Source organism: Watersipora subatra, chromosome 1, assembly GCF_963576615.1.
Source record: "Watersipora subatra chromosome 1, tzWatSuba1.1, whole genome shotgun sequence".
NCBI lineage: Eukaryota > Metazoa > Bryozoa > Gymnolaemata > Cheilostomatida > Watersiporidae > Watersipora > Watersipora subatra.
This window is the reverse complement of record NC_088708.1, coordinates 35,621,348-35,639,443: the sequence shown is the minus strand read 5'-3', so window position 1 is coordinate 35,639,443 and position 18,096 is coordinate 35,621,348. Positions and strand designations below refer to the sequence as shown.

At 35.6% G+C, this 18,096-nt stretch overlaps 1 protein-coding gene across 1 annotated transcript in view; it reads left to right on the top strand.

The window, feature by feature from the left end:
- The window catches only part of LOC137399909 (tRNA-uridine aminocarboxypropyltransferase 1-like), a 37,871-nt gene that overhangs the window by 4,702 nt on the left and 15,073 nt on the right, over positions 1-18,096 (top strand). The window contains exons 3-5 of the mRNA XM_068086174.1: positions 7,369-7,541; positions 8,270-8,407; positions 13,498-13,690. Of these exons, the coding sequence (XP_067942275.1) occupies positions 7,377-7,541; positions 8,270-8,407; positions 13,498-13,690 (496 nt within the window). The 5' untranslated portion in view covers positions 7,369-7,376. The remainder of the gene's footprint in view (positions 1-7,368; positions 7,542-8,269; positions 8,408-13,497; positions 13,691-18,096) is intronic.

Genomic DNA, 18,096 nt, shown 5'->3' with positions numbered 1-18,096 from the left:
AATTTTAACACTCTGTTAGGACGAATGGTATTCAAACGACTGCCATTTTGAATAAAATGTGCTCCAGAGGTATTTCAGGTGGGCATAAAAAGAGTTCTAGATGGTTTGGAAGATGTGTCAGTGATAATGGATGACATACTGATCTATGCTCCTGACATTGCAGTACTAGATAGAAGAGCTAGAGCTTCAGTAAATAGATGTAGAAAAAGAGGTCTAAAGTTAAATCCCAAAAAGTCACTATTAGCAGTTTCTGAAGTTAAATATATGGGACATATTTTATCTGCTGAAAGAGTCAAACCTTATCCAGCTAAGATTAGCGCAATGCAGAGCTTAGAATCACCAAATGATGTGTCTGGAGTCCTGCACACACTCTTGAATTTGTTCTGTGCACACTCTACAACTTTGTACCAAGTCTATCTCATTAAGTAGAGCCCCTCAGGAAACTTACTGAAAAAAAGTTGACTGAATGAATTAACATGTAGATACAATGATAGTGTATAATTAAAGTACATCAGTAGTAATATATACTTGTATGTATAACAACACAAGTTATAACAAATGTAGTTTATTCACTTTCATAGTATGTAATGAACTGTTGCCTTCAAAACTTAGTTTATATAACCATTAGCTATGGCTATTTAATAAATAGCTAAACAAAGCATAAAATTTATTGATTCGACATATAGTGCAAAGTTAGCTTGATTTAAGCTTTTTTATTACAGCAATATATCAGCTCCTCAATAGTCTGAAGATAAAATAAACAGACGAAATGTTACAATTAAAATTGTGTTAACTGTCTCCTTCTGGATGATCTACGTGGATTATCTGGTCCATAATCATTGTCCAGAGGATGTCTAGGATTTGGTCTCCTTGGTTGACACACTGTTTCTTAAGGAGGTACAGGAATAGGTATTCTGTCAATATATTTTTCTGAAGTGTGAGATATATATCTCCAGGGTCTAGATCAGGGGTGTGCAACATGTTTCTTTTGAGGGCCACTTTTCATTATTTGAACAACACCTAGGGCTAGCAACCCAAAATAATGTAATCTAATAGAAAATTGTGTGTCGAGTTGAGGAGACTGCGAAAATATTATAATATAAATAAATACATTTCTTACAAACAATAAATACAAACTTTTATTAGAATGAATCCGTAATATTGGACCAAAAAATTGAGACAAACAAATAAAGTACATATCAGATAATTAGTGTGAAACTTGGTATTTTACATTTTTACACAACTTTTCAATGTCCGCTTTTACTGATGTAGTAGCAACTCGAAGTTGACTGGTCAGGTGTTCATCGGTGAGTTGACTTCGGTACCTGTCTTTAGTGAACTTCATGTTTGAAAAAAACTGTTCGCAACAATACGTACTGCCAAAAAGTGATAACATGTTTCTAGCATGCAGCTCTAGATTTGGATACTTTACAAATACATATTTCTCATAAAAAGTTACTAAATCATTATTAGTATATGCTCTCCTCAAATCAGCATCTGATTGTAATTCTATCATCTCCATTTGATAGCGGTCAGGACTGTCTTCAGGTACCATGTCAAAGGGCTGAGAAAATAGTTTGAACTTAGGTTCACATTTCCTAAAATCAGCAAACCTCGTTGAAGATTCGGAATGCAACTTGTCAAGTTGTTCAGTATATTTTGAGCAATCTATTCCTAGCAGTTCTGCTTTTCTGACTGCTAAACAAGGAAAATGAGTAAGTTATGTTTTACTCAGTTGAATCCGAAACAGTTGAAGCTTCTTTTCAAAGGAACATATGTGTTCAAACATCTTGTTTACCAACTGAAATTTGCCTTGTAGTTTAATCTTTTAAATCTGAAAGATGTTGTGTGATGTCAGTTAGAAAGGCAAGGTCATTTAACGAGTCATCATCAGTTAAACAAGCAACATCCGGCTGCTTATTAACCATGAAAGTCATAATCTCCTTTCACAGATTCCAAAATCTTTTTAGTGTACTAGCTCGGCTCAACCAACGCACTGCAGAGAAATATACAACATCTGGGTAATCTGAATCGAGTTCTTCTAAAAATGCCTTGAATTGGTGATGATTGAGTCCTCGAGCACGAATGTAGTTCACACATTTAACCACACTTTTCATCACATCAGTAAAACTAGGAATTTTTGTGCATAATTTTTCCTGATGTATAATACAGTGATTCACCACAACCTCTGGTGAACCTATGGCATCTAAGAATTTCTTGGTGAATCCATTAATTTTCCCTGTCATCGAAGGTGCCCCATCAGTTGTTAGGCCAGCGAGCCTAGAAGGGTCCAGTTCAAACTTATCCATCAGCTTCATTACTTGGTCGCAAATGTCTTATCCAGTGGTTGCTGAAGAAATACTGGCCATGTCTAAAAGTTCTTCAATTATTTCAAAATTATCTGTGATGCCTCGTATGAAAACAACCAATTTGGCAGTGTCACCAACATCTGTGCTTTCATCAAGAGCCAAGCTATATGATGTGCATCTCTTTATTTGTTCTTTCAAAGTCTCTTCAATGTTAGCTGAAAGCTGGTTAATCTTGCGTGCCACAGTAAAATGAGACAAACTGGTTTGTTGCAACAACTCTTTTTTCTTCAGGACAGGCGAAATCAGTGAATATACCCAAGCAACTTTTTACGAATTTTTCGTCACTAAATGGCTTCCCTTTTTCTGCAAGTAACTCACAGACTTTGAAGCTAAGCTTGGTTACAAGCTCAGAGTCTTTCTTATATGGAGTAAACACCCCTTGTTGCTTCTTAATTGCTGCGGTCATCTGTTCCAGCTTGTCTAATCTAGCTTGGCCTAACAAGGTATCGTACGAAGCTGAATGCATTGATGTGTAATGTCGTTTGATGTTGTATTCCTTCAATACAGCGATTGTAGCTTGGCGGATTACACATGTAACACCTTTGTTGTGCTCAACAACAAAATATTTGCTACTCTAATCTTTATTGAAAACTCTTCCTTCGACGTCAACGTTTCTTTTCTTAGTAGCAGACATGTTTAGCTACAAAAAACAAATTTCCTTGACTGTTATATTACCACCGCAAAAAAGCTTTAATGAATACAATCAGCTGACACAGAACTGAGTAGAGTCGATAAATTTCATTTAAATTTGGGATATAAGTTGAAGAAAATATTTTTAAAATTTCTTTAAAATATATTGGAAGAAAAATCTAGCCCAGAATGTGCAACTTACCCAAAAAATTATTTTCATTTTGGTTAGCACTTACCAGTAATAATCTTTCCCAATCTTATTTTATCAATAAAGAGTGTACTGTCTTTACTGGGTTAAAGAACTGAGTCCAACCGATTCAGGTTTATATTGTTTATTTGGAACCCAAACCGTGAAAACTAAAATAAAAGCATAACATAATGACATAAAACATTTTGGCATGGGTTTATATAAGCTTATATAAGTAGGCAATTTGCACAATTCTAAGCAATATAAAATCAACAAAATATATAAGTTCTATAATATGCAAATGCTTCAACAATTACATGAATAATTGCTAATAATATAAATCGCATACCTCTTTGGCCTTCTACCCAAGTAAGGCAGTAAAAAGACTTGATCCCTTGTATGTCAAGCTATGACTGTTGATAAAGCGTAAATATTAAAAAACTACATGCTGCCAACTAGCAGAGTAGCTTGGTATAAAATGGCTTAGTACAAATCAACAGAGTTTATTTATTGTTGGCTATAACATAAACAAAAATACAATTTATTACAAAATGGCAATGCAAGAGCTATCAATCTTTTTAGCTTAGCTAAAAATACACAAAAAGGATTAAAATGGTCAATTTGTTTCATAGGCAGCATCAGTGCAATCTACAAGCATAGGTTATATAAACAAGCATCACTAACTAAGCTATTATATTGTCGTTAATGCGATGATGATCTCATGGCTATTCCGTAGGCACTAGGTGAATGAGAGTTTGTTTACTACTCTAAAACACCAGCACCGCAATGCAGGGGCCACATTATCTTAGCCTGTGGGCCGGATTGTGGCCCGCGGGCCGCCTGTTGCACACCCCACACTTTAGAATATAAGCATATACTGTTTAGAATAGAAGTATATACTGTTTAGAATAGAAGTATATACTGTTTAGAATAGAAATACGCAGTTATAATCTGCGTTGTTTCTATATGAATAATAACACAAGCTATAATAATTGTAGTTTATTCACTCTCATAGTATGTAATGAACTGTTACCTTCAAAACCTGGTTTATATAACCATTAGCTATGGCTATTTAATAAATAGCTAAACGAAGTATAAAATTTATTTATTACATGTAGATATATACCGCAAAGTTAGCTTGATCTAAGCTTTTGTATCATAGCCATATATCAGTACAGTACTTTATGGAGTTGTTACATTGAGGGAGACGTAGTGGCTAACGGCGGTGTAAAAGATACTTGGCAGCAAAGCGTTCGGTACACCAAATTTTGTGATGCTACATAACACAACATAAACTTTGAATTTAACTTAAATGAATTCGGTTTACTACACACACACTTAAAGCTAAATTTTCATCTTCTACTAAATGTGACTTTAATTTTGTCTTTGCTTTAAATTTTTGATTACCATTTTCCTGCTTGTCGCTTTCTGCCTTGCTTTTACCATAACTAGTCGATTTTTTCAAAACTTTTCCAAACTGATTCTCGAAAGCCGTTCTCGAAAGCAGTGTCCTGCATACTTAGCCATTTAGGGGCCATCGAGAACCAGCTTGTGTTCTCATATCTCAAAGTTTTCTAGTGTTTCTAGACAAAAACTGGCTCAAAATTGTGCTCATACCTCGATTTTCTCGTATGTTGGGGCACTCATATAGCGAGTTATGGCTGTATAATATATAGTAGGGTTAATCTTACTGCCAAGTGACCGGTAGGAATATAACATGGCGTCGTAGGCAAACTTTGTTCGCGGAGAATAAATTCAGTGGATAGTGATAGCGATTGAAAGTGTTTAGTGCTCGAATTGTCAAGTGGACGTTCGAGAGTGGTTTAAGAGAAGGTGATACAGTGTTTAGTACTCGAATTGTCACGTGGACATTCGAAAGTGGTGTAAAGAAAAGTGACAGTGTTAAGTGTTTAATATTCGAATAGTCGTGTTGACATTCGAAAGTGGTATAAAGACAAGTGTTCAGTGATTGTGTTACAGGAATTAGTTACCTATTCGTTTCAGAAAAAGCGAGGGTAAGTGTTTGTACATTTTTGTGTGGTGATCGTGGTAGAGGCGCTTCGGTTATTTTAAGGATGGCTAAATTCAGGTTCAACGTTAATGACTTCCCTAAGTTATTGATTAACCCTAGTGATTAACCAGGTAAAGCTGAAGGAGGACAGGTATGTATGTTATAACACCCCCTATTGTTTTGTGGCATCAATTAGGTTCTCCTCTTTTACTGGTGCTCAGTGCCACCCAGACCATACACTACACATATCAAACGATTGCTCTTAAGATTTTATTTTCTTTGAAAACATTTATATAAAACAGACATCGCAGCAGTCTCTGTGGGTATGTAAAACTAACTAAATTTGATTATTGAAAGTTCTTAATTTTTAAAGCCCGTGCATAATGACATCGAATAATTTAATTAGGCAAATATTTGTTAGTGCAACATTGGAGAAGAAATAGCATAGCCAGTCATGGATTTATTTCACAATTGGAAAGATTTTGAGTAGTATAAATTCAGGGGGCATTTGAGATATTTTCACGCTAAATTTTCACTCCGAAGATGGCAGAACGCCTTAGAGAAAGTGAGAGAGCTGTGATTGTGAACCTTTACAAGCGAGGGATAGGTTACAAATCTATTGCTAAACAGGCAGGACAAAGCATCTCATCTGGAGAGACTCCTGCGGTATTGGGCATCTATTGTAAATGGAACACATAGTCATTGTGTTTCTTGATGGCGGCCAAAATTTTGTAGTTCTTTCAGTTTGTCGGGCCGTTATGAAGAATGAGATTGTTGATAGTTTGTAGCTCATTATCTCCTTCATATTTTTCTTCTATGTTTCTTTGTGTTTTGTTGAATACAAGTAGATGATGGAGAGCGTTTGTAATGTTTAGGTATGTTAAAAACTACTGAATTTCAGAAATTTGCTTTTTATGAATCCCGCTGCATTCCATTTGCGAAGTTCATACACAATATGTCATTTTAGCTGTTGTTTGCTGGAATCACAGGTCTGTAAACAGCTGGTTAGATATTACATCAAGGCTAAAAGCACAGCTTGCTGTCACTTCAGAGCTTTTATGACCTCTGTATTGTTGCATTGGGTCATATACATATTGATCAATCTTTTTTCTTGCGAACCATGAGGGCTAGTAGTTCCAGCTTTACAAGTGCATATTTTTGTTGTTTTTGTTTTCTGTTAGACTTCTGAATTCACAAGCCACTGGCTTGTCATTTTAAAATGGAGCTTCACCTAGATCTACAGAGTGTGCATCAGGTGTAGAGTAATAATAGTGAGAGGTGCTTGAGTGTTGTACATGTTTTATTTTTGAACTTGTTCTTTTTTCCCAGTCCAAATCATCTAATTGCACTCCAACCAGTTTTTGGAGGAGTTGAGTTTCATCTAAACAGTTTGGGATAAACTTGGCATATGTTGATGTAGCCTAGAATTTGTTGATTTAATCTGCATTTTTTGCTTTTGTCATGTCCTAGATGGAGTTGGTTTTTTGAGCATTTTTATAATCTCCGTTGTTTAGATATAGGGACTGTTAGGATCAATTCATTCGATAAATCTCTGCTTTATATATTCAGATTGAAGTTTGTTTGCTTGGCGTTTATTTGTTTCAACAATCATTTTAGTTTGCTAATATTGGGATGATGTGGTACCAATTCACTTGTTTCTTCTTTTCCATAAATGAGGATTCCGTCTGCTGCTATCACCATTCCGTCTAAACTTGAGAGCGCATCTGAGAGCCTTCTCAAAAATGTCTCTCAAATGTTTGTCTGCTAAAAGTAGAGTAGCTAAGTTGTGCCAAACTTGCTCACACTTACCTGAACAATATCACCCTCTAAAACTTGCTAGTGTGTTTGCACCTTGAATTATTGTGAAATTATTGTCAAAAAGCCAGATAAAACTACCTTTGTATCCTTGCACGCAGTGAGTGATTCGATTAAACATATTTACATGAAAAAGACAATTTCCACAATATACATGTAAGATGAGTGTAATGATATGAAAGAGGAGATGACTCACAACTAGAATGCATTCATCACACAATTAAGTAGTAGCAAACGCTAAAAGATTAGCATTTTAAAACAGTCGATATAGGTATGTATATACAATAATGGAAGTATAAGATAGCAAATATTGTTTTCATGGTTGCGTTTCTATAAGGAAATCATTTTGTTTTTAGGCCACAAAATGGATGAAAATATTTTCGCACAGTTGAAGATGGCTGATGCAACAGTTTTAGATGCGGCAGAAGAAAAGGTGGATTGTTCAAACTGTGGACGGAGGCGCCGTTATTTCTGTTACGCGTGTAGAAATTACGTCAATGGCTTAGAAAAAGTCATGCCGACAGTCAAGGTTACTGGAAGTATTTGCCTCAACTGTCGATGAATAATGTTGTGTTGCCCACATTGCATCCGCACTTAAAGCCGTACTTACCAATGTTACATGTCATTACAGGTTCATCTACCATTGTAGTCATGTCCGCCATTACAGCCATGTCTACCATTACAATTACATGTATGTCTTCCTATAAATAGAAGAGTTGGTACTCTCAATCATCAAGACACTTCTGTGAAATGGCCTTGTGTCATCAAAAAGCCAACATGTAGATCATTAAATTATTTGTACTAAAGATTTTACAATATCTGACAAAAAATATGCTGAGAATCCTCATTGAGGAAACAGTGCTATCGAAGAACCCAATAATACATTTTCACAGTGACTCGAGTCCTAATTTATCATATGGTTTGTAGCTGGTCAGTTGCGTATGATTAGATTAAGAGTTTTTGATTACATTCTCATTTTCCTTTTATAAGCGAAACTAGGAAGAATTTAGCCTTCTAAAAAGCTTGAAGTAAGTCTAGTGATATATGTTGATGAGCTTTATGGACTTGAGATATCTTAGCCAGTTATTAGAACGAGTAGGCTATGTGAGACTTGGCGCAACCACAGAACTTTTTCTCCAAATGCTAGCAACCATATTCAATACCCTAGGGGGTTAAATATTTCTAATTGTACAGATCATTCATTTATAGATTGGAAAGTAGGCTGTATGAAAACACAGTTTTCCATCAAAATTTTAGCTGCCAATAAAGATAATCATAATAAAGCATAGACAAGAATTGGATAGCAAGAGCACTGCAATCCATGCCGCCCTTCTCGCACCAGATGATTGTCAAATCTACACATTCCCAAACATTCCTGCATGCCATCCTGAAAAAGTGAGTTATTTTTTCATTTATTGCTCATGAATGTTATTGTTATTGAAGTGCTGAAACCGAGTGTAAAGTTATTGAGGCTAGACATGGCCCGATAGGACCTTTAATAACAACTATAGGCTACATGTAATAGTCAATAATACAGGACTTATAATAATACAGTATGCATGAAACCAACCCTAAATATTAACTAAAGTATACAGTACTACTAAATGCCCGGCACTGCATGGGTAATAAAATAATTACCGAGTAAATTTGAGTAACTTGGGCTACTAACTTAAGCTAGTCTAAATCTTTAATACAATAAGAGCTGCGCTTATAATTGTACTTATAATTCTTACAGAATCGGTTATGATCTGTCACGCAGTCATGATCTTCAAGCGTGTTAGTAGTAACTAGTAGTATTGTCGCAAGTGTTGCATAAGCACGTGCACAATTATTTCATAGTACAGCATGGACAGCGTAGTGGTTAGCTTGTCTGTCTGCAGAACTGGTGGATCCAAGATCAATTCCTGTTTGAAATAAATTTTTTATTCCTAGATTTTACTTGCTATAACTGGACACACGGACAGATGACTGACCTGCCCTGTGGTTTATATATATAAATATATGTAATCAACCTAAAGTTTACAGGAGATTTGTAACCAACCCTTAATAACAACTTACGTATACTGCAGCCAGTGCAGTATGAATTACACAGAATGTACAAAAAATAAACACAGTACACAGAAATAAACACAGTACGCAGAAATAAACGCAGTATGCAGAAATAAACACAGTACGCAGAAATAAACACAGTACGCAGAAATAAACACAGTACGCAGAAATAAACACAGTACACAGAAATAAACACAGTACACAGAAATAAACACAGTACACAGAAATAAACAAACACCTTCACTTAAAAGTTAGAATGGTGTATGTTGATTAAAAGTACTTTTTCTGTACAAAAGGTTTTTTACTACCTGTAACACCATGCATACAACTAGTAACAATTAAATTATACAGAATATTTGTAATCAACCCTGTAACAACTAAAATATAAGTATACATTATATTTTTAACCAACCCTTAATAACAATAACAGTACACAGAATATTTGTAACCAACTCCTAATAATAACTAAAGTATACAATTATATATCTGTAATCAACTCCTAATAACAGCTAAAGAATACAATATATCTGTAATCAACTCCTAATAACAGCTAAAGTATACAATATATATGTAATCAACTCCTAATAACAGTTAAAGTATACAATATATCTGTAATCAACTCCTAATAACAGCTAAAGTATACAATATATCTGTAACCAACTCCTAATAACAGCTAAAGTATACAATATATCTGTAATCAACTCCTAATAACAGCTAAAGTATACAATATATCTGTAATCAACTCTTGATCTATACATCTCAATGTTTGTCTAATGGACTGCGTGTCCAGTTGTAGCGATAAAGTTTTAGAAATGAAAAATCTGCTTTGCACTTGATTTGAACTTAGAACCTCTAGTTTTGCAGACAGGCATTCATCCTATACACTGCGCAGTCAAACCAGCTATACTATGGTATGGGTTGTGCACATACTTATTACACCTCCCATTTGTTCATGGCTTCACGCTTATCACTTCAGCTAGCGTTGTGCGTGAAGTCATACCAGAAAAACAATATGTGCCTGCATGTGAAGAAATATGCTTAAAACTGTTGTGAGTCCTCTTGAATCATATGCGTTATTTCCTCACTATCACGAGCTTCTTGTGAATCAAAAACAATGTCTGGGCCTTAGGGTAAGCGAGAAAGGCCGTTGGCATTGCCGTGTTGTTGAGTTGGTTTATATCGAATATCATATTGGTAGGCCATGAGAGTCAGTGCCCATCTCTGGAATATTTGAGCAGTGAGCAATGGGATGTGTTTGTCAGGAGAAAATATGGCAACTAAAGGCTCATGTTCTGTGACAAGGGTGAATTTACGACCAAATATGTATTGTCTGAATTTGCTCACACCATAGATAATGCTCAGCCCTTCCTTTTCAATCTGTGAGTAATTGTGTTGAAGTGCGTTTAACGTTTTTGAAGCATGAGCTATTGGCCTTTCTACGCCGTTTTCTTCTTGTAGCAGTACTGCACCGATGCCATACTGTGATGCATCTGTGGATAAAATTACGGGTTTGCTGGAGTCAAAATGAGTCAGCTGGGTAGTGTGAATAACATCTTGCTTTAGCTGTTGAAATGATTTCTCACACTGCGGTGTCCACTGGAAAGTAACATTTTTGCAAAGCAGTCTGTTGAGTGGAGCTGCTTTGTCTGCGAGGCTTCCTATGAACCTGCCATAGTAGTTGATTTTTCCCAAGAAAGCCTTAACTTCATGAACATTCTGAGGTCTTGGTAGGCGCTCGAGAGCAGCTATGGCTTCATTGGATGGTGTTTTACCATTTTTGTCAATGTGGTGGCCCAGATAGTCCACAGAAGTTTTGAAGAACTGACATTTTGACTGCTGGATACAGAAGCCATACACTTGGAGTCTTTTTAGCAGTTTGTCTAGATTGCTCCAGTGTTATTCACTGATGCTGCCAGTTACTATGAGGTCATCCAGGTATGCAGCAACACCTGGTAAATCACTAGTCATTGTGTCCAGGCATCTTTGAAACTGGGTGGGACTGCATGCAACTCCAAAGCACATTCTATTATAACGAAAAAGCCCCAAAGGTGTATTGATGATGCAAAGTTGTTTAGCTTGTTCGTCTAACTCTATCTGTAAATAGGCATCGTCAAGATCGATTTTGGTCAAACGTTGGCCGCCTTTAAGTTTTTCCATAAGCTCATCTAATTTTGGCAAAGGGTGCTGGTCAACAGATATCTGTTTGTTTAGCATCTTAAAGTCCCCACAAATTCACTTTTCCATTTGGTTTTAATACCGCCAGAATTGGTGCCGCATAGTCGCTGAAATCAATATGTTCCAACACTCCTGCTTTGACTAAACGCTCAATTTCTAATTTCACAGCTTCTAGCCGGGAAAATGGTACTTCTCTTGGCTTGAAAAAAACAGTCCGTGATTTTTCTTTGAGGTGTATTGAAGCTTTCAGTTTTTTACAGCGTCCTAATCTTTTGTTGAACACTTCTGGATATTTTGTTGCCAGTGCACTGACTTTACCTGCCAAACCCTCAACTGGGTCGCTTTGAATTGTGTTTACATTTTCTAACACCGCTGACAAGCCCATCTGTGACAAGCCAGAAAGATCACTTCAGTCTAAGCCAAATAGGTTAGATCCTAGAGGTGTATCAACTACTAACAAACGCAGGTTTTGTTTTACCTGGTCTCCAGCTCCAACATCTACATAGCATTCTCCTTTGACTTGAAGTCTGCGGGCCCCATACCCACTGATAAAAGTTTTTGTTTCCGCCAGTTGCGGTGAGCCGAGTTGTTTATATCCTTCCAAGCCTATCATGGAACATGTAGCTCCAGTGTCCCACTGAAACTTGGCGTCGATTCCATTGACCTTTAGATTTACCCAGATTTGTTTTCCAACTTGTTCAATTATGTCTACCTTTGATTTCTGCTGGGCATGTTTTGTAGTGTCACGGCTATGCCTTACTGTTCACACTGATTCTTCAGCTAGGTTTGAGTTTTGGACTTCAGCCTTTGTGGATTGCCCACCCTTCGATTTGCAAACAGGCGAAATATGCCCTTTTTTGTTGCAGATTCTACAAACGAGTTCTCTACAAGGGGAATCTTTGCGATGATTTTAGCGAGTTAGAATTAGAATTTCTTAGGTTACTACTTTGGGCGCTTTGGGCTTGTCTGGTTCTCTGTTCATAAGTGTCAGACATTCTATTAACTGAATCTGGAGGTGGTTCATTGAACTCATCTTTTAGCACTCTATTCGTTTCCGTAGTTTTGATGTATGTTACGGCTTTAGCGAGCACATCATCAAGGGTAGTGTTGTTGTCCAGTAAGCACTGGCGTCTGACATCAGCGTGAGGTGTTTCTTTGATTATGACGTCTCCAATCTGATCATCTACATAGCTCTGACCACAGCCATTATTTTTGCAGGTAAAATTACAGTAGCGTGCTAAGCCCTGTAACTCTGCAGCCCAATCAGCATATGTTTGATTCTTTTTCATTTTACACTGATAGAACTCATACCGTGCTGCTTGTATATGAACACTATCCTTAGAGTGGTTGGTTAGTTTCTGTGTTAGCTCAGTAAAAGATTTTGTTGTTATATCTTATGAGCCGAACAGGTTCATCATTAGGTCATACGTTGGCGCGCCTACCCAAGACAGCAAGCAGGCTCGCTTTTGTTTAGCATCAGTAACATTGTAAACAGCAAAGTGTTGGTTAAAACGTTCCAAATAAATTTGCCATTTCTCAGTCTTCTTGTCAAACGTGTCAAACTTCGGAATATTTGGAGTGGAATTCGTACCTTGCAATGTTCTTGTTTCCGATTTCTCTATCAGCTCTAGCATTTGTTTCTGGAACAGAACCTGCTGCTGCTGCATAGCATCCATCATTGCCTTAACCGTATCCTCCATTGTCAACTTGAGTGTTTATTTAATTAAGAGTTTTTTGATAGACATATCCCACTTCTGACACCAGTGATAAATCCTTAGGTTGTGTAGAAACGAGAGGTTGACTTGTCTCTTACAATCTATTCAATAAACTGACAGCATGCAAGAAAATAGCAAGCCATGCCATATTAGGAGAATGAGACACTCTAAGCAAAAAAACAACAATTGCGTAAGTAGGTCATTTCTGCTAGCTAGCTAGCTGACCTTGGGGAATAAGACATAACAATGACCAACAAGAATATTGCAATCAGTATAGAGCTGTTGTAGGCACTACTGAAGGTACAGTATGAATTACACATATAAAAACACCATTACACAGAAATAAAGAAACCCTTTCATTCAAAAGCTAGAACGCCAGATGGTGTTTATGTTGATTAAAAGTAAATTTTTTGTGCAAAAACTTCTTTTACATGTGCAACGCCAGGCATTCACCTAGTAACTACTAAAGTATGTTACTTTTAGCAAACTGCTTCAATAATATGCTGTGGTCTTGTTGCTTAGTTCATTTGTTTCGTTTATATCTAGGACTTGGTAATATTTCCTTCCAAGGACAGCATGACGGTAGATGAGTGGGCTAAAAGAGTGGCGGTTGCAAAATTAGCTGCAGATGTTACAATTTCTAAACAGGGGTATGCCGCTGGTCATTCTGGGCATGTTATATTCATAGATTCTACTTGGAACCAAATTCACCCTATCATAAACTCTCCTCAGCTTTCAGGTAAGAAGTTACCCCAACATGTTCAAATTTCAGCCAAGTTCTAGTCATATTTCTGTTGTTCTCATTGCTACCAATATGGCACTGCACACATTGAGCTACATTATCAACAAAAACTTTTTTGCAGACGTTTGGTATCCTCAGTACTTGATGCTAATTTATTCAACATTACATTATTTTAGCTTCAAAAATAACCAAGCCTTGCTTTCAAGGGTCGGTTACTTTTGTTTATTAATAACCAAGCCTTGCTTTCAAGAGTTGGTTCTTTTTGTTTATTAACAACCAAGCCTTGCTTTCAAGAGTTGGTCATTTTTGTTTATTAATAACCAAGCCTTGCTTTCAAGAGTCGGTTATTTTTGTTTATTAACAACCAAGCCTTGCTTTCAAGAGTTGGTCATTTTTGTTTATTAATAACCAAGCCTTGTTTTCAAGGGTCGGTTACTTTTGTTTATTAATAACCAAGCCTTGCTTTCAAGAGTTGGTTCTTTTTGTTTATTAACAACCAAGCCTTGCTTTCAAGAGTCGGTTATTTTTGTTTATTAATAACCAAACCTTGCTTTCAAGAGTTGGTTCTTTTTGTTTAATAATAACCAAGCCTTGTTTTCAAGGGTCGGTTACTTTTGTTTATTAACAACCAAGCGTTGCTTTCAAGGGTTGGTTACTTTTGTTTATTAGTAACCAAGCCATGTTTTCAAGAGTCTGTTGTTTTTGTTTATTAATATCCAAGCCTTGCTTTCAAGAGTTGGTCATTTTTGTTTATTAATAACCAAGCTTTGCTTTCAAGAGCCGGTTATTTTTGTTTATTAACAATCAAGCCTTGCTTTCAAGAGTTGGTCATTTTTGTTTATTAATAACCAAGCTTTGCTTTCAAGAGTCGGTTATTTTTGTTTATTAATAACCAAGCCTTGCTTTCAAGGGTTGGTTATTTTTGTTTATTAATAACCAAGCCTTGCTTTCAAGAGTCGGTTATTTTTGTTTATTAATAACCAAGCCTTGCTTTCAAGGGTTGGTTATTTTTGTTTATTAATAACCAAGCCTTGCTTTCAAGAGTCGGTTATTTTTGTTTATTAATAACCAAGCCTTGCTTTCAAGAGTTGGTCATTTTTGTTTATTAATAACCAAGCCTTGCTTTCAAGAGTTGGTTCTTTTTGTTTATTAATAACCAAGCCTTGTTTTCAAGGGTCGGTTACTTTTGTTTATTAATAACCAAGCCTTGCTTTCAAGAGTTGGTTATTTTTGTTTATTAATAACCAAGCCTTGCTTTCAAGAGTCGGTTATTTTTGTTTATTAACAACCAAGCCTTGCTTTCAAGAGTTGGTCATTTTTGTTTATTAATAACCAAGCCTTGCTTTCAAGAGTCGGTTATTTTTGTTTATTAACAACCAAGCCTTGCTTTCAAGAGTTGGTCATTTTTGTTTATTAATAACCAAGCCTTGTTTTCAAGGGTCGGTTATTTTTGTTTATTAATAACCAAGCCTTGCTTTCAAGAGTTGGTTCTTTTTGTTTATTAACAACCAAGCCTTGCTTTCAAGAGTCGGTTATTTTTGTTTATTAATAACCAAACCTTGCTTTCAAGAGTTGGTTATTTTTGTTTATTAATAACCAAGCCTTGCTTTCAAGAGTTGGTTCTTTTTGTTTATTAACAACCAAGCCTTGCTTTCAAGAGTCGGTTATTTTTGTTTATTAATAACCAAACCTTGCTTTCAAGAGTTGGTTCTTTTTGTTTATTAATAACCAAGCCTTGTTTTCAAGGGTCGGTTACTTTTGTTTATTAACAACCAAGCGTTGCTTTCAAGGGTTGGTTACTTTTGTTTATTAATAACCAAGCCATGTTTTCAAGAGTCTGTTGTTTTTGTTTATTAATATCCAAGCCTTGCTTTCAAGAGTTGGTCATTTTTGTTTATTAATAACCAAGCCTTGCTTTCAAGAGTTGGTTCTTTTTGTTTATTAATAACCAAGCCTTGTTTTCAAGGGTCGGTTACTTTTGTTTATTAATAACCAAGCCTTGCTTTCAAGAGTTGGTTATTTTTGTTTATTAATAACCAAGCCTTGCTTTCAAGAGTCGGTTATTTTTGTTTATTAACAACCAAGCCTTGCTTTCAAGAGTTGGTCATTTTTGTTTATTAATAACCCAGCCTTGCTTTCAAGAGTCGGTTATTTTTGTTTATTAATAACCAAGCCTTGCTTTCAAGGGTTGGTTATTTTCGTTTATTAATAACCAAGCCTTGCTTTCAAGAGTTGGTTATTTTTGTTTATTAATAACCAAGCCTTGCTTTCAGGGGTTTGTTATTTTTGTTTATTAACAACCAAGCGTTGCTTTCAAGAGTTGGTTATTTTTGTTTATTAATAACCAAGCCTTGCTTTCAAGAGTCGGTTATTTTTGTTTATTAATAACCAAGCCTTGCTTTCAAGAGTTGGTCATTTTTGTTTATTAACAACCAAGCCTTGCTTTCAAGAGTTGGTTATTTTTGTTTATTAATAACCAAGCCTTGCTTTCAAGAGTCGGTTATTTTTGTTTATTAATAACCAAACCTTGCTTTCAAGAGTTGGTTCTTTTTGTTTATTAATAACCAAGCCTTGTTTTCAAGGGTCGGTTACTTTTGTTTATTAACAACCAAGCGTTGCTTTCAAGGGTTGGTTACTTTTGTTTATTAACAACCAAGCCTTGCTTTCAAGAGTTGGTTATTTTTGTTTATTAATAACCAAGCCTTGCTTTCAAGAGTTGGTTATTTTTGTTTATTAATAACCAAGCCTTGCTTTCAAGAGTCGGTTATTTTTGTTTATTAATAACCAAGCCTTGCTTTCAAGAGTCGGTTATTTTTGTTTATTAATAACCAAGCCTTGCTTTCAGGGGTTGGTTATTTTTGTTTATTAATACCCAAGCCTTGCTTTCAAGAGTTGGTCATTTTTGTTTATTAATAACCAAGCCTTGCTTTCAAGAGTTGGTTCTTTTTGTTTATTAATAACCAAGCCTTGTTTTCAAGGGTCGGTTACTTTTGTTTATTAATAACCAAGCCTTGCTTTCAAGAGTTGGTTATTTTTGTTTATTAATAACCAAGCCTTGCTTTCAAGAGTCGGTTATTTTTGTTTATTAACAACCAAGCCTTGCTTTCAAGAGTTGGTCATTTTTGTTTATTAATAACCAAGCCTTGCTTTCAAGAGTTGGTCATTTTTGTTTATTAATAACCAAGCCTTGCTTTCAGGGGTTGGTTATTTTTGTTTATTAATACCCAAGCCTTGCTTTCAAGAGTTGGTCATTTTTGTTTATTAATAACCAAGCCTTGCTTTCAAGAGTTGGTTCTTTTTGTTTATTAATAACCAAGCCTTGTTTTCAAGGGTCGGTTACTTTTGTTTATTAATAACCAAGCCTTGCTTTCAAGAGTTGGTTATTTTTGTTTATTAATAACCAAGCCTTGCTTTCAAGAGTCGGTTATTTTTGTTTATTAACAACCAAGCCTTGCTTTCAAGAGTTGGTCATTTTTGTTTATTAATAACCCAGCCTTGCTTTCAAGAGTCGGTTATTTTTGTTTATTAATAACCAAGCCTTGCTTTCAAGGGTTGGTTATTTTCGTATATTAATAACCAAGCCTTGCTTTCAAGAGTTGGTTATTTTTGTTTATTAATAACCAAGCCTTGCTTTCAAGAGTTGGTCATTTTTGTTTATTTACAACCAAGCCTTGCTTTCAAGAGTTGGTTATTTTTGTTTATTAATAACCAAGCCTTGCTTTCAAGAGTCGGTTATTTTTGTTTATTAATAACCAAACCTTGCTTTCAAGAGTTGGTTCTTTTTGTTTATTAATAACCAAGCCTTGTTTTCAAGGGTCGGTTACTTTTGTTTATTAACAACCAAGCGTTGCTTTCAAGGGTTGGTTACTTTTGTTTATTAACAACCAAGCCTTGCTTTCAAGAGTTGGTTATTTTTGTTTATTAATAACCAAGCCTTGCTTTCAGGAGTTGGTTATTTTTGTTTATTAATAACCAAGCCTTGCTTTCAAGAGTCGGTTATTTTTGTTTATTAATAACCAAGCCTTGCTTTCAAGAGTTGGTCATTTTTGTTTATTAATAACCAAGCCTTGCTTTCAAGAGTTGGTCATTTTTGTTTATTAATAACCAAGCCTTGCTTTCAGGGGTTGGTTATTTTTGTTTATTAATAACCAAGCCTTGCTTTCAAGGGTTAATTATTTTTGTTTATTAATAACCAAGCCTTGCTTTCAAGGGTTGGTTATTTTTGTTTATTAACAATCAAGCCTTGCTTTCAAGGGTTGGTTATTTTTGTTTATTAACAACCAAGCCTTGCTTTCAAGAGTCAGTTATTTTTGTTTATTAATAACCAAGCCTTGCTTTCAAGAGTTGGTCATTTTTGTTTATTATTAACCAAGCCTTGCTTTCAAGAGTTGGTTATTTTTGTT